The sequence below is a fragment of the Brachyhypopomus gauderio genome, chromosome 2, assembly GCF_052324685.1.
Source record: "Brachyhypopomus gauderio isolate BG-103 chromosome 2, BGAUD_0.2, whole genome shotgun sequence".
NCBI lineage: Eukaryota > Metazoa > Chordata > Actinopteri > Gymnotiformes > Hypopomidae > Brachyhypopomus > Brachyhypopomus gauderio.
Window position 1 is genome coordinate 11273924 of NC_135212.1, and position 17003 is coordinate 11290926.

Genomic DNA, 17003 nt, shown 5'->3' on the forward strand with positions numbered 1-17003 from the left:
CGACGGCGGTAAAAATAGCACTGGTGGGGAAAGCTTTGCACCATCCATGGGCTTTAGGAGGGCGCGATCATTTAGATGGCACCATTTCTTCCCTCTGTGATCCAAAAACAGCAGCCAGTCGACCTAGATTGAGCAATCCTCTGTGGACTTTTTTATTTGGGGAGGGGGCTGAAGTGAGAGAGACCCTGGAAGCTGTGAGAGGGGGGAGAGATGGGGGGGTCCTTATTCTTTGGACTAGGAGCAGACAAGCCCCCCCCCCCCCACACACACACACAAACCCATATATACACCTTCAGAGCTGTCCTGGTAGACCTGGAGACAGGGCGGGCCCCGGTGTCTGGAGACATGGAGACAGTCAGTGTGGGCCCGGGTCCTTTTCTTCATGGCTAAGCTGTAAAATCTGACCTTTTCTGCTCAGGTTTTACCATTCTTTAAAGGTTTTTTCTGCTAATTATCCCATAATTTAGATAATTCAGCTAATTATCTAAATATACTATTTATTTCAATAATTAGATTTTTTATATATATAATAAATCTTATATTACATGATGTTGGGAGGTTCCTTTGATACACACCTTTCACATGCCCACAAGTTATCGTTTCGTTATAGTGTAAACAGCAGTCTAACTTTACTAGGAGCCACTACAGTTCACATTAGCTGTGGTCAATTTCTTTAATTACAAGCTCCAAAGATGTTTTGTTGTTATTTCTGGCTCTTTTGTTGATAGATCGTTTTTACACTAATTGCACTACATCAAACAGCAGCGTTTGGTCTCTAATCTTGTAATATGTATAATTTTGCGCCTAGCACCACGTGGTGCTGACAACAGACAGCAGATCCAGGAGTCTCCACTACAGCAGACCTCCACTACACTGCCCTGGGAGTTGCACCAGGGACGTATAGGTAACCCGACCCGTCCTGCTTGAAGATGCCCGAGTGGCCCGCGTGCGCAACGTGAAGGGCTCGCGCCTCGGGAACGCGGTGCGCGCACGTGAGGGGCGTTCCGCAAGCCTCCACGTGTGTTGAATTGTGCACGCGGAGGGGAGAGGTGAGTGCACGGTCCATGTAGGGCGGCATCCGTCATCCGTACCCAGTTCGGCGGCGGGTGCCTGGCCCAGTTCCCGCCGCCAGCGGCTGAATGTGGCTCACGCGGCCACAGACTGACCTGCACGTCGCCAACTGCGCCTGTATCGCAGGTGGACGTGGCCCCGTGGTGGCGCGTTTTGCGGTCACGTTTTGTTGATTTCTCGACCTGAGCGACAGCTTCATACTCAAACTCGTCACAGACTGTCCGTCTGTTAACCTGTTCCGTCTGTTAACCTGTGGACAGCCTTGACATCACATGCTTGCACAGTAGCGACTGGTGAGCGCACTTTTCCAGGCGCACCCTGGCGCGCCATCTGCTGGTCCACCAGCGCAAATACACACCTCTTCATATCAGATGAATTATATTTAATCTCCCAATGGTGGCGATAACGTTCCCCACATTTCTGTGCTACCATCGTAAGAATAATAAAATCCTGTTCTAATCACTTTCAGTGTTTATCTCCGTGCTGTTGAGTAATCATAGTTCTGTAGGTTATGATGATTATACAACAGACATTCCTCAACCTGCCACTTATATATAACCACTTAAAAAATGATTAGTCCCACAATAACATATTTCTGTCATGCATTTATCCACCAAAGAGATCAACAAGCCAAACAGAAGAGATAAGGGACGAGCCACATCCCTTTGAGGTTGATTTACGTGGGAAATATAACAGAAAGCCACATTCATAAAGATCTATCAGATCTACTGATGTTCATCCTCATCGGTCAGACAATATTAGGCTGATACATGTAGTGTGTAGAAATAAAATAGGTAATCATCCTATTTCTTTACACTTGTATCCTAAGTGTGACTTGTATCCTAACGGACTGAATGTGGCTACAGTTCTGGTTATGATACCGCAACACCTCCATATATCTACATAGCGGAGCCCAGTGAACAAATATGTATATTCCTCATTTTAATGTCTGGCTACTAATAATTCTATGATGCTGGGATCGTGATTATGTAACAACATGTCGGCTGTTTGCTGACTGGAAGCTGCCATCGTACGACCCGGTACCTCGTGACGCCACTTCCCCGGTAGAGGGGGCGGACCGGTACCGGGACGGCACTCTAGTGCAGAAGCGCTGATAACGTCAATATATCTAAAGATCAGTTGGTTTATCTGGCGTGGTTCCGTCCTGTGCATGCATCTCGGAATACGTTTGAGCATTTCCTGCACTCAGAATGATCAAGAACGGACACCATCAGGCCAGCGAACTGGGCCAACCCGCGGAGGCGAACCCGGTCGGCACCGCCTGCAGTCCGGAGAAGAGGAGGAGGTCCGTTCGAGTGTGGTGTGATGGGTGGTGAGTAAATGATCGAGACCAGTTTCTGTTATACACACAGGGGCTGGAGCTGCAGTGTCTCTGTATTATCATAATCGGCTTTTTGATCAGCTTCAGCTTTTCTGGGCATTAATTCGTTTGTAGGTCAAACCCAACGGGCAGTAGTGCTTCATCCTCTGCTCCGAGCTGCTCGCATCATCTCCGTCGTGTCTCATATATTCTTGCATTCGGCCCGGTTTATTCCTGAAGCGACACCGAATGTCAAACCAAGCCATCATTCATCATGACTTATAAATATACCATCACTGTGACTTTATTACTAAACGCTGGACACATTTCTGGTTCTACACCAGTGCGAAGAACCTTCAGCTTTTACTGTAATAACACGCAACACGCTGAAGTTCTCCGTCCTTCTGCGGTTCTTCTGGGTTCTGTTGGGACCGTTGGACGCGTGTACCGCGCATGTATATTCGTGCAGGCATGTGTTTGTTTTAGCGGAACTGTATTGTGCTTGAGCCTGTCAGACCAGCCGCAATTAGACACGCATTCATCAGACTGTTGAACGGATGTATCACATTTACGCTGATGTACTAATGTACTGCGTGTGAGCTGTACTGTCATACCTTACAATGGACATCATAATATTTCAGTGAGTCAGTCTGTATCCTCAGTGTCACTGACTGCAGAATTAGTGAAATGAAATATGATTGTTACTAATAAATTTAATGCTTATTATCAGATTATCAAGTATCAGAATTATCAGGTTCCAGCCAAACAAAAGGTCAATTTGCCTGTGTAGGAATTAATCTTTTCATTTGACCACATCAACATTAATATAGAAACGTGCTTTGCTTATTTTGCAAGTTCTTATGTAAGGGGATTTTAGAATACTTATATGAACAAACTATAACACACTCATAACAATGTGTGTGTGTGTGTGTGTGTGTGTGTGTGTGTGTGTGTGTGTGTGTGTGTGTGTGGGCTAAGGCATGGCTTTGTGCTGTAACATGCTTATGAACTAAAGCAAAGGCACAAACAAATTGGCTATTGTTTGAGCTTGGAATGAATGTGCATGTGTTTTGAAGGCTGTGGGTCTTACAGAACACTGACACACACCTTCTTCACCCACAATGCTGCACTCCGGATGCTTTGAATTCATGCACATATAGGATTATGTGGCTTTCCTGGTGGAGAATTCCAGTTATTCCAAGCCGCCCGTGTGCTGTGGTGGAATGTGGTAGAATGTTTAGAATGCCGGAATATTAACAGTGGGGTGAATTCATTCAGGGCGCTGAAATACTCATAGAGCGTAGCTGTAACTCCATCTCCCATCTCCACCCCTGCTACCCACACCTCTGCACCCACAACCTGCCCAACGTTCCCCTTTACCCTGCTGGGGGTAATAGACCCCCTAGCAAGGACCTCAGCATCCACCGCAGACCTCTGGGACATGGCTGGTTCAGACCCTTATGAGCCTACTACAGATGATCTGATTCAGATTGTGATTCTGATTCAGTGAAGCTCCAGGACCTGATTTGTGGATTACTGGGTAGGCAGTTGGAAGCAATCTGGGTTAAAGTGCATCTCATGCCCTCTGAGCTTCCGGAAAATCCAAAGTTCGTCCAACGTAGTGCTGCGTTTTTCTCTTGCTTACCTAACTACAGCCAGGGCAGAGTGCGAGGTGAACTTATGATTACAACCCTTCACAGGATATTTTGAAAGTTTATGATGTTCTCAGCACTGTGTCATCTGCAGTACTATAGGTGGGATAGATCATCATGTGTCCTGTTAACGGATGCTATCTTAGAAAAGTCACAGTTACAGTGCTTTCAAGAGCTTCGGATTTATGAATAGTATCAAAAGTTACATTTATTTATTTTTTAAATGTATTATTATTTTGTTGTTGTTGAAGCCACCATTGTGCTGCTTTATGCTTAAACACAAGAGGCAGTAAACAGCCTGAACGTGAATCATGCCCATGTAATTCATCGTATGCTATCACATATAAGACAGACGGTTTGCTGACATCTGACCAAGGGATCACCAAGTATTTGCAGTTTGTAGAATCTGATTTTCATGCTTCCTTAGAACAGGATTATTAATATGACACCACATACCAAGTCAGTATAACTGAACCTTTTTTATTATCATGGACATACTGAATGTTCTGCTGAAGAATGTGATCTTTTGCTCCCTGGCCAATAGAATGAAGAGCTCAGATGCTCTCTGGGTGTCTGTTAACCAGCTCCACTAGTTAATATTTCATGGTCCTTTGATGATGCTCTTGTGACCATGGCCCTACTTAAAGAAACAGTGTAACCTGACCGTCAGATGCTTCAGGGTCAAAACAACTGCACACACACACGCACACACACACACACACACACACACACACACACACACACACACACACACACACACACACACACACACACACACACACACACACACACACAAAGTTACAAAGGCATGTTCCATAAGCTCCATAAGCTCCTCCCTGTAGCCCCGAAACTGCCTTCATTCATGGCCCCGCCCCTGATGGAGGAAATGCCTTCATTCATGGCCCCGCCCCTGATGGAGGAACTCTGCCAGCTCACATCTCACAGCCAGGCCGACGCTGTGTGACACCTGACCCAATTTTTCCACTCCACACTCGTGTGCCAGGGCAGCTGAAAGGATCAAAAGTGCAGAGAGGATTCATCTTTATGCAAACATCAGTCTGTCCCCTGGTCCTTGGTAAACCTGTGTGACCCACAGCGATGGAACCACGCTAAAAGACAAGAAAAACACATACGAGACAAACCACACGCCTGAAATTAAAAACAGAGGGGTGGGGTACAACCTCTAGTCAGGTGGAAACTTTTGCCTGGATCGTAAGGGAAAGTGATAGCACCACAGTGTACCTCAGATGTCCTCAGATGTTTATTTCTGTCCCTCAGACAGGAGACAGGAGTCACGTCCTGCCCCACACTGGAGTCACAACACTCTGCACCTCACCTCGCCTGTAGCTTAGCTGCCCCACGGGATTAGTGGTTGTCTTCGTGATTCTCTTGTCTTAAGATGGCTGTTTTTCATTCATGATTCATGAACAAAAGCTTGGTCTTGCGTTATCTTGCGTAGAATGCTGGTAATAATCCGATGGCCCAAAAGATGCAACTCAATGCATTTGTTCAGATGTGTCCATATTAGTGGTGACTTCCTCCATGGGTTATTAATCATAGTTATATCTAGAGGGGATGGCATTACTCTTGTCACTGCATAGGCATGGTTTAATAAAACTATTTCAATTATGTATATTAAATGCATAATAAAGGAGTTCTGATTATATGCTATTTTTTATCTGCACAGACAGATGTTTTTGTTGTTTTGTTTGTGAAGTTGTAAATTACATCTGTGTTAATATCTCTCAATCTTGCTTAGTCAATCTGATATGGCTGCCTAGCTAATCTGATTAGCTCCTCTAGCTAATCTGATTAGGCTGCCTAGCTAATTTGAATGTAAGGGCTGTGCTTCAGTGACTTGAAAATGCGAACACTCAGAATGCTTCCTGATTTAAGTACTGGTGTCCCAATACAGACCAACATCCTGCTGACTTCTTCTCTGTAGTCACACTGATAATCACTATGCTAAACTCTGGAGAAACCCTTAGTCATAATACCAGTGTTGGTATTCTGATAGCTTCTACACACTTGAGTTTCAATTCCAGGGGTTACATAAGAAGCATTACACAAAGCTATACAAGCCCAAATCAGAAGTGATGTGTGTGTGTGTGTGTGTGTGTGTGTGTGTGTGTGTGTGTGTGTGCATTCTGTAATGTTTCTGTCCTTGTTTGACTTTCTTTTAGCTACGACATGGTCCATTATGGACATTCGAACCAGCTACGACAGGCTAAAGCTATGGGAGACTACCTTATAGTTGGAGTGCATACAGATGGTGAGTGCACACACACGCGCGTGCGCACACACACACACATGCGCGCACACACACACACACACACACACACACACACACACACACACACACACACACACACACACACACATCGTGCCTGAAGGGATAGCATGTGAAACGTGTTGCGTCAGGATTACTTTATCAGTGGCACCACAACCCCAGCAGGCCGCTACGCTTCCTGACCACGTGGGCAGCAGCTGAGCTGCAGATTCATAATGACCCAGCGTAATGACCCAGTGCAATAACCCAGCGTGATGACCCAGCGTAATGACCCAGCGTAATGACCCAGCGTGATGACCCAGCGTAATGACCCAGCGTGATGACCCAGCGTAATGACCCAGCGCAATAACCCAGCGCGATGACCCAGCGTAATGACCCAGCGTGATGACCCAGCGTGATGACCCAGCGTAATGACCCAGCGTGATGACCCAGCGTAATGACCCAGCGTAATGACCCAGCGTAATGACCCAGCGCAATAACCCAGCGCAATAACCCAGCGCAATGACCCAGCGTAATGACCCAGCGTGATGACCCAGCGTGATGACCCAGCGTGATGACCCAGCGTAATCACCCAGTGTAATGACCCAGCGTGATGACCCAGCGTGATGACCCAGCGTAATGACCCAGCGTAATGACCCAGCGCAATAACCCAGCGCAATGACCCAGCGTGATGACCCAGTGTGATGACCCAGCGTAATCACCCAGCGTAATGACCCAGCGTGATGACCCAGCGCAATGACCCAGCGTAATGACCCAGCATAATGACCCAGCGTAATGACCCAGCGTAATGACCCAGCGTGATGACCCAGTGTGATGACCCAGCGTAATGACCCCACGTGATTACCCAGCGTGATGACCCAGCGTGATGACCCAGCGTGATGACCCAGCGTAATGACCCAGCGTAATGACCCAGCGCAATAACCCAGCGCAATGACCCAGCGCAATAACCCAGCGCAATGACCCAGCGTGATGACCCAGTGTGATGACCCAGCGTAATCACCCAGTGTGATGACCCAGCGTGATGACCCAGCGCAATGACCCAGCGTAATGACCCAGCATAATGACCCAGCGTAATGACCCAGCGTAATGACCCAGCGTGATGACCCAGTGTGATGACCCAGCGTGATGACACAGTGTGATGACCCAGCGTGATGACACAGCGTAATGACCCAGCGTAATGACCCAGCGCAATGACCCAGCGCAATAACCCAGCATAATGACCCAGCGTAATGACCCAGCGTGATGACCCAGCGTAATGACCCCACGTGATGACCCAGCGTGATGACCCAGCGTGATGACCCAGCGTAATGACCCAGCGTGATGACCCAGCGTAATGACCCAGCGTGATGACCCAGCGTGATGACCCAGCGTAATGACCCAGTGTGATGACCCAGCGTGATGACCCAGCGTGATGACCCAGCGTAATGACCCAGCATAATGACCCAGCGTGATGACCCAGCGCAATGACCCAGCGTGATGACCCAGCGTAATGACCCAGCATGATGACCCAGCGTGTTTTTGTACAGACTGCAGCCATGCAAGACATGAGCTTTAACATGTTTTCACTTAAGCTCTAGGGGTCAGTCACCTCAGGCTTCCAGCTGTGCACTCATCAGACCCATCAGACTTATCAGACTCATCAGACCCATCAGACTCATTAGACTCATCAAACTTATCAGAGTCATCAAAGTCATCAGACGCATCAGACCCATCAGACTCATCAGACTCATCAGATGCATCAGAGTCATAAGACTCATCAGATCTGTCAGACTCATCAGACTTATCAGACCCATCAGACTCATTAGACTATTCAGACTTATCAGATCTATCAGACTCATCAGACCCATCAGTCTCATCAGACTCATCAGACCCATCAGACTCATTAGACTCATCAGACTTATCAGAGTCATCAAAGTCATCAGATGCATCAGACCCATCAGACTCATCAGACTCATCAGACGCATCAGTCATCAGACTCATCAGATCCGTCAGACTCATCAGACTTATCAGAGTCATCAAAGTCATCAGATGCATCAGACCCATCAGACTCATCAGACTCATCAGACGCATCAGAGTCATCAGACTCATCAGATCCGTCAGACTCATCAGACTTATCAGACTCATTAGACTCATCAGATCCGTCAGACTCATTAGACTATTCAGACTTATCAGATCCATCAGACTCATCAGACCCATCAGTCTCATCAGACTTATCAGACTCATCAGATTCATTTGGAATTCTCATTCGGAGTATGTAATGTGTCTTAATAATGCTAAATATCAGTGAATAATAATTCTATGCATGTGTCTGTTGTGAAGTGTATTCAATTTGTCTGAATAATAATAAATATCAGCATTTGTATTTGACAAACAGTACTCAAACAGTACTCATATTTTGTGTCACAACATCAACAATCAAGGTCTTTTATTGAAAAATATGTGAACCTCTAAAAAAGTGGTTTCAGTCTCAGGGAAAATGGAGGATTTAATGTATAAAGTGTAGAAACTCAAAACCCGTGAATTATCCCAAATGAAGGATACATTAATGAGCAACTGATACATAGACATATACAGACAGACAATATATATACTGTATGTATAATGGCTTCTATGATAATAAAATATAATTTTAGATGCCGTTAAGTGCAGAAATCCCATTGATTTGAAATGGTTCCCAAACGTTTTTTCTTTGTGTGCCACGTTTTTCACAACTACTCTCCCTCAGTCTCTCTCTCACTCTGTCTCTCAGTGGTATTTGACATGTATGTTTTATGTCTTTTGATATTTCCGCCTCCTTCAACTGCAGAAGAGATTTCAAAGCACAAGGGCCCTCCAGTCTTCACGCAGGCGGAGAGATATAAGATGGTGCGAGCCATCAAGTGGGTGGATGAGATGGTGGAGGACGCCCCCTACGTCACCACCCTGGACACTTTGGACAAGTACAACTGCGACTTCTGTGTGCATGGAGGTACGGTTTACTGGGTGCAGACCAAATCTTGTTTACAAAGGGCACTGTAAGTTACAAAAGAACACCAAATCAGTCGATTCATGTGTTTAAAATATTAAACTGGACCTATGATAATCCCAGTCCAGCCTGGACTTGGGACAGTTCCCTTCTGCTCTTACAGAGGAAACCAGCAGATGGCTGTTACAGTAATACTCATGGCTTCTTCATGTTTTTAACCTTCTCTGCTACATTTCGGCCATTTCAGACGACATCACCCTGACGGTGGATGGCAAGGACACTTATGAAGAGGTGAAAACATCGGGCAGGTACAGGTGAGATCAGGTGTCCCACAGCAAAACACACAAGAGACATCGGGGGTCATATGGCTGAATAGGCAGGTGCAGATTAACCGAGGAGTTCCAGAGCTGAACACACAGGTACAGGTGACATCAGGGGTCAGATAGCTGAACACAAAGACACAGATGAGGTCAGAGGTCAGATAGCTGAACACAAACATACAGGTGAGATCAGGGGTCAGATAGATGTCAGGGGTCAATTAGCTGATTCCACAGTCAGGCAGGGCTGTCAGGACTCCCACACAGCTCTTACTCGAGTGTCTCTGCAGGGAGTGTAAGAGAACTCAGGGCGTCTCTACCACGGACCTGGTCGGCCGGATGCTCCTGATGACCAAGGCGCATCACAGCAACATAGTGAGTCCCTCCTGCCCTTAGAAGTGCTCCATGGCGCCATCTGCTGCTCACTAAAAGACGTTACTGACCCGCCTGTGTCGTCCCTTCTCTCTTAGGGCAGCTCAGACTACCAGCAGCACACAGACAACTTTGGAAGGGTGAGTTTGTGTTCAGGACAACCGTGCACTTACTCCATGGAAAATAAACATCTTTTGGATTCACGCCTCGAGAAGTACGTGCTATTTTTGGATAGAACTCTACTGACCTGGATTCAGTGTTAGAGTTTTGTTACCATAATAAATATGTTTTTTTTTTTTTTTTCATGGGTGTGATTCTCAGATCAATCATATTTAGAGATTCCACTGGTTGACGTGCACAAGAAGTCCTGAACTGGAAGACAGAAACGCTCGTGCATTCTGTCAGATTGTCCCTGTAGCCCTTTTCTTGCTCGGGGGTACATTTTAGCTTCCGGGGGGTTTATATTGTCTCTCCCCAATTCCCCCCATAGGTCGTGCAGGGCTCCCAAACCGAGCATGGGAATCACTTCAACTCAATATGCCTGACAGTTTATTAGTAACACTTGAAAGGACGAGAAAGAAAAGAGTCTTTGGTGCCGAGCTGGAGTTTGGGTCAGTTTCCCAGAGACTGAGGCTGCCCTTTGACCCTTAGGTAGTGTTTCTGAGCCATTCTCAATATAGAGCAGGAATTGCTTTGACATCTTTAAAAAAACATGCTATAAATTACTAATGAAGAAAAGTAGCAACACAAAAATATCAACTCAAGGTTATAGTATTTCTCATTTGCCATAAGGGTTTACCATGTTCTAATGTGTGTTGAGAGAAATTGCTTACTTTTAGATCTGGGATCCAGTTTTCAGTTTGCTCTTGTTATGGTTAAGATCCACATTAAGACAAGCAGGCCCTGGGTCAGTGTAAAAACCAACATCTAGGTTCCTGTTATCACTTTATTCCTTTATCATTTTGATTTGCTTTACAGGGTCCCAAAGGCCACAGTCCCTGGACAGGGGTGTCCCAGTTCCTGCAGACATCCCAAAAAATCATCCAGTTCGCCTCGGGGAAGGAACCCCAGCCTGGTGACACCATCATCTATGTGGCCGGGGCCTTTGACCTCTTTCGTATCCTCACACGCTTCCGTCTTTCCACCAATCTAAGCGTCGCGGAGCCTCTCCCACAAACTGGCACGAAACACAGTGTGTGTGTCATTCACCTTGACATGATGGTCTGAAGACATTGGCCATGTGGATTTCTTAGAGGCAGTGCACAAGCTGTCAGACAAGCCGTACATTATTGTGGGTCTGCATTTTGATCAGGCAAGATTGAATTTTTGAAAGATTATTTTATGCCAATGGTGCGTCTTATGGTTCTGTTGCAGTGCAGCGGTATTTTGTTTACAAGATTCTCTATGTGTCATACAGATTAAGGCAGATCATGAATTACAGGGCTGAGGTGTAATAAATAAGAAATGGCAGATGGCTTTTTCTATTTCAGGAAGTGAATCGGTACAAAGGGAAGAATTATCCCATCATGAATGTCCACGAGAGAACCCTCAGTGTCCTAGCCTGCCGAGTGAGTTACTTTTCATCTTAATTTTAGTCATTTGAACCAAATAATTGTAAATTAAAATCATTGAATAATATTTCCCATTGTCATTTCTTTGGTCCATATAAGTATGTCTCGGAGGTGGTGATTGGGGCACCGTATGCTGTTTCAAAGGATTTGCTGGACCATTTCAAGGTACAAACTGGATAAATTAGAGCAGGGGACAGGAGGGCAACAGGTGCACAGTGTAACACAGCACTCAGGGGTTGAGTACAGTGTAACACAGCACTCTGGGGTTGAGTACAGTGTGACACAGCACTCTGGGGTTGAGTACAGTGTGACACAGCACTCTGGGGTTGAGTACAGTGTGACACAGCACTCTGGGGTTGAGTACAGTGTAACACAGCACTCTGGGGTTGAGTACAGTGTGACACAGCACTCTGGGGTTGAGTACAGTGTAACACAGCACTCTGGGGTTGAGTACAGTGTAACACAGCACTCTGGGGTTGAGTACAGTGTGACACAGCACTCTGGGGTTGAGTACAGTGTGACACAGCACTCTGGGGTTGAGTACAGTGTAACACAGCACTCTGGGGTTGAGTACAGTGTGACACAGCACTCTGGGGTTGAGTACAGTGTGACACCCAGCACTCTGGGGTTGAGTACAGTGTGACACCCAGCACTCTGGGGTTGAGTACAGTGTAACACAGCACTCTGGGGTTGAGTACAGTGTAACACAGCACTCTGGGGTTGAGTACAGTGTAACACAGCACTCTGGGGTTGAGTACAGTGTAACACAGCACTCTGGGGTTGAGTACAGTGTGACACCCAGCACTCTGGGGTTGAGTACAGTGTAACACAGCACTCTGGGGTTGAGTACAGTGTAACACCCAGCACTCTGGGGTTGAGTACAGTGTAACACAGCACTCTGGGGTTGAGTACAGTGTGACACCCAGCACTCTGGGGTTGAGTACATTGTAACACAGCACTCTGGGGTTGAGTACAGTGTAACACAGCACTCTGGGGTTGAGTACAGTGTGACACCCAGCACTCTGGGGTTGAGTACATTGTAACACAGCACTCTGGGGTTGAGTACAGTGTAACACCCAGCACTCTGGGGTTGAGTACAGTGTAACACAGCACTCTGGGGTTGAGTACAGTGTAACACAGCACTCTGGGGTTGAGTACAGTGTAACACAGCACTCTGGGGTTGAGTACAGTGTGACACCCAGCACTCTGGGGTTGAGTACATTGTAACACAGCACTCTGGGGTTGAGTACAGTGTAACACCCAGCACTCTGGGGTTGAGTACAGTGTAACACCCAGCACTCTGGGGTTGAGTACAGTGTAACACCCAGCACTCTGGGGTTGAGTACAGTGTAACACCCAGCACTCTGGGGTTGAGTACAGTGTAACACCCAGCACTCTGGGGTTGAGTACAGTGTAACACCCAGCACTCTGGGGTTGAGTACAGTGTAACACCAAGCACTCTGGGGTTGAGTACAGTGTAACACCCAGCACTCTGGGGTTGAGTAGAGTGTGACACAGCACTCTGGGGTTGAGTAGAGTGTGACACCCAGCACTCTGGGGTTGAGTAGAGTGTGACACCCAGCACTCTGGGGTTGAGTAGAGTGTGACACCCAGCACTCTGGGGTTGAGTAGAGTGTGACACCCAGCACTCTGGGGTTGAGTAGAGTGTGACACCCAGCACTCTGGGGTTGAGTAGAGTGTGACACCCAGCACTCTGGGGTTGAGTAGAGTGTGACACCCAGCACTCTGGGGTTGAGTAGAGTGTGACACCCAGCATTCTGGAGTTGAGTACAGTGTGACACCCAGCATTCTGGGGTTCAGTATCATGCTGCATTTCTTCTGTTGTGCAGGTGGACCTGGTTTGTCATGGGAAGACAGAGGTGTTCCTGGACCAAGATGGCTCTGACCCATATGCCGTGAGTACTGGTCGCATCATGCAAAATAAAATGCAATAGGATTAATTCAGTTTTCTTTCATGTAGATCATGTTCCTGATCTAGCATAAAATGTCATATAATGCATTAAAGAGTATTAAAGTGTGATCGAGTCATCTTTCTGTGTGTGTGTGTGTGTGTGTGTGTGTGTGTGTGTGTGTGTGTGTGTGTGTGTGTGTGTGTGTGTGTGTGTGTGTGTGTGTGTGTGTGTGTGTGTGTGTGTGCTTTGCCTCCACACAGGTCCCCAGGAGCAGAGACATCCTGCGTATCGTGGACAGCAGGAACAATCTCACCACTGATGACATTGTACAGAGGATCATCAAAAACAGGTGAGCTGGCCCCTCCCCCACCACCAGCGCTCACCTGGTTCACCTGCTGGTGCGGAGAGTACCAGCGCTCACCTGGTTCACCTGCTGGTGCGGAGAGTACCAGTGTGGCTCCTGGTTCACCTGCTGGTGTGGACAGTACCAGTGTGGCTCCTGGCACTTGTTCAAGGGGAACATTATAGAGCACAAGTGAACAGGACACGACACTACTGAAAATGACACAAACCAGCAAGGAGACGCTACTGGGACCACAGGCCTCTTCATTTACTTTTACAGAACATTTACAGAACCCACTACACACTGCACAGTGCAAACTACACTCAACACACTGCACAGTGCAAACTACACTCGACACACCGCACAGTGCAAACTACACACGACACACTGCACAGTGCAAACTACACTCGACACACTGCACAGTGCAAACTACACACGACACACTGCACAGTGCAAACTACACTCGACACACTGCACAGTGCAAACTACACACGACACACTGCACAGTGCAAACTACACCCGACACACTGCACAGTGCAAACTACACCCGACACACTGCACAGTGCAAACTACACCCGACACACTGCACAGTGCAAACTACACTCGACACACTGCACAGTGCAAACTACACTCGACACACTGCACAGTGCAAACTACACTCGACACACTGCACAGTGCAAACTACACTCGACACACTGCACAGTGCAAACTACACTCGACACACTGCACAGTGCAAACTACACTCGACACACTGCACAGTGCAAACTACACTCGACACACTGCGCAGTGCAAACCACACTCGATACACTGCGCAGTGCAAACCACACTCGATACACTACACCAGGGGTGGCCACAATGACCAAGTCAGAAAGATCTACCAGGGGGTGGGGGGGTGTGAGGTGGCGAACGAAATTTGTTGAGCGGGGGTGGGGGGGGTGTGATGTGATTTGCGTGTGTCAAACCCTAGACGTCAGATTGGCTACCATGAATGGCAATCAAAATACAACCGTCAGTGCAGATGGGCGATTCATCCACTACTTTTTTATGTCACGCGATCTACGCACATTCCTTCGCGATCGACCAACACTGATCGCGATCGACGTAATGGGCACCCCTGCACTACACAGTGCAAACTACACTCGACACACTACACAGTGCAAACTACACTCGACACACTACACAGTGCAAACTACACTCGACACACTGCAGGCTACAAACTTTGGCAGAACAAGCTGTACAAAGCAGCAAAGCATCCACAAGATGTCTGCAGTTCTTCTGTCTCTCACGGTGAGCTGCTTAATTTTTTAATGTGGTCAACAAGATGCAAATGACCAGCCTTGCGCTGTTTGTGTGCGCTGTCCCGAGAGCCCACCACACAGACCGACGGTTCTTTCCCCCCGAGTTTGGCTCCACTCTGATGCTGCCATGGTGATGCTGCCATAGTGTTGCTGCCATGGCGATGCTGCTTTTGAGTCGTGTGCTGTATTCTGTCTTCAGGCTGCTGTTCGAGGCCAGGAACCAGAAGAAGGAGGCCAAGGAAATGGCGGTGATCCAGGCCATGAAGCAGCGAGAAGAGGAGAAAGCCAAAGAGAGAGTTCAGGAAGTGCTTTAGGACGTTTGTGACCAAGCGCCCATCACGGACTGCCCAAACCCCCCCAGCCCCGCCCCCTGTTCCTGCCCCACCCCAGCCACACCCCCACTCCAAGCCACACCCCAAACCTCACTCCACCCTCACTCCAAGCCACACCCCCAGCCCTTGCCCCTTCCCCACTCCAAGCCACACCCCCAGCCCTTGCCCCTCCCCCACTCCAAGCCACACCCCCAGCCCTTGCCCCACCCAGCCCCCCATCCGGTTCCATTTCCAACAGCCTGCACGCATTATGTAAATATGTATTTTATGTAATATAAGTCTATTATAATTGACTGATTTCTGTATTTATCCCTCTCAAATTTAAATATGTCACAGTAATTGGATTTTCTTTTCTTGTTTGAAGCAATGGAACATATTTAATATTGTTATTTTAATATGTAGAGTTTATTTCAGAGTGCATGGCGTCCATAACATTTAATAGCGTCAATTTTAATATTATCTCTTTGAAAGGGACAGTAGTCAGTGCAGATGAGTCTCATCTGTTCTTTTTAAATGTTTTTGGGATAAATGTTTGCTGCCTTACCCCATTTATGTATGGTCTGCAGTGTTTTAACCGGTCTGGACTGAAAGCTGAGCTCTGGGACCATCTAGTTCTAGATTTGTGCTATCACACATGGGTCTGGAAGTAGCATTTTAGCTCATATACTACAATGAATGATCAACCTTGGAAAAAAACAGCTGAAAACCAACAGGATGTCTGTCAAAGTCTCACTGGTGTAGATGATGTAAATTGTATGAAATACACGTTTAGAGACCAGCCCACACTCCACGAACAGCGCTGCTAGCGTGGCGCAATGATCACCTTGAGTTGGTGGGGTGTGTAGTAACAGGGTTGGCCGCTGGAGGGCACTGTTCCTCTATAAATGACTGGCCTAAGCACAACTCAGTTACTGAAAGGTGAATGTTATTCAGGACTTTCACAACATTTCGATATTGTGTTAGTGGTCGCTTCAGTTATTAAGATATAACCCAATCACATGTATGGGTTAAAGTTTGATAATTAATATAATTAATTAAAGTACTTAAAAAAGTTTATTTTTAGTTGTAGTTATTTCTTTCAAATTGTACTCTTAATGCTGATTTTAAACTTAAACCTTTTAAACCCAATAACTCCCGCTTTCAATTTCTCAATACCGTGGGCGACACATGATCAAAAGTAATATTGTGATCGTAACAAGTCAAACATACGAGTATGGTAACTCTTAACAAACTCTCCTTATGGACGGAAGCGCTGTTTCTAACACGCGCGTGCCCGCCATCACAGGGCACCCGCCTTCTATCATGGCATTGTGGTTTGTGTACTTGTGTATATAAAATACTGTAAAGACAAATTGGTACAATATATCACTGTCAATATCAACATCCGTTTTCGTGCCTTTTGTTACTTAGATTTTTAATCGTCTTATGATGTTTTTGCTCATTAAATTATTTGTGCATACAATATATATATATATATATTTTTTTTTTTTTGGGGGGGGGGGGGGGGCTATTTCATTGCAGTTGAACTTCTCTAGTCAGCAAATGCCACATAAACCAA

General features: G+C 46.7%; 1 protein-coding gene across 1 annotated transcript; it reads left to right on the forward strand.

The window, feature by feature from the left end:
• The first annotated feature begins 2117 nt into the window (after positions 1–2117).
• LOC143487838 (ethanolamine-phosphate cytidylyltransferase-like) lies at positions 2118–16811 on the forward strand. The gene is made up of 13 exons (XM_076987063.1): positions 2118–2404; positions 6228–6316; positions 9141–9302; positions 9547–9613; positions 9907–9991; positions 10087–10128; positions 10967–11105; positions 11218–11300; positions 11479–11556; positions 11659–11724; positions 13410–13475; positions 13733–13821; positions 15313–16811. Exons 1-13 carry the CDS (start codon positions 2283–2285, stop codon positions 15425–15427), a joined length of 1203 nt encoding a protein of 400 aa, XP_076843178.1. The 5' UTR covers positions 2118–2282; the 3' UTR covers positions 15428–16811.
• Positions 16812–17003: the final 192 nt, after the last annotated feature.

Bases quoted from the DNA above. Each gene is read 5' to 3' on its own strand.
- LOC143487838 (XM_076987063.1), top strand. From the start codon at position 2,283: ATGATCAAGAACGGACACCATCAGGCCAGCGAACTGGGCCAACCCGCG. The intron at 9,614-9,906 runs GTGAGATCAGGT...GTGTCTCTGCAG, and splicing joins AAAACATCGGGCAGGTACAG to GGAGTGTAAGAGAACTCAGG. The intron at 11,301-11,478 runs GCAAGATTGAAT...TTTCTATTTCAG, and splicing joins TGGGTCTGCATTTTGATCAG to GAAGTGAATCGGTACAAAGG.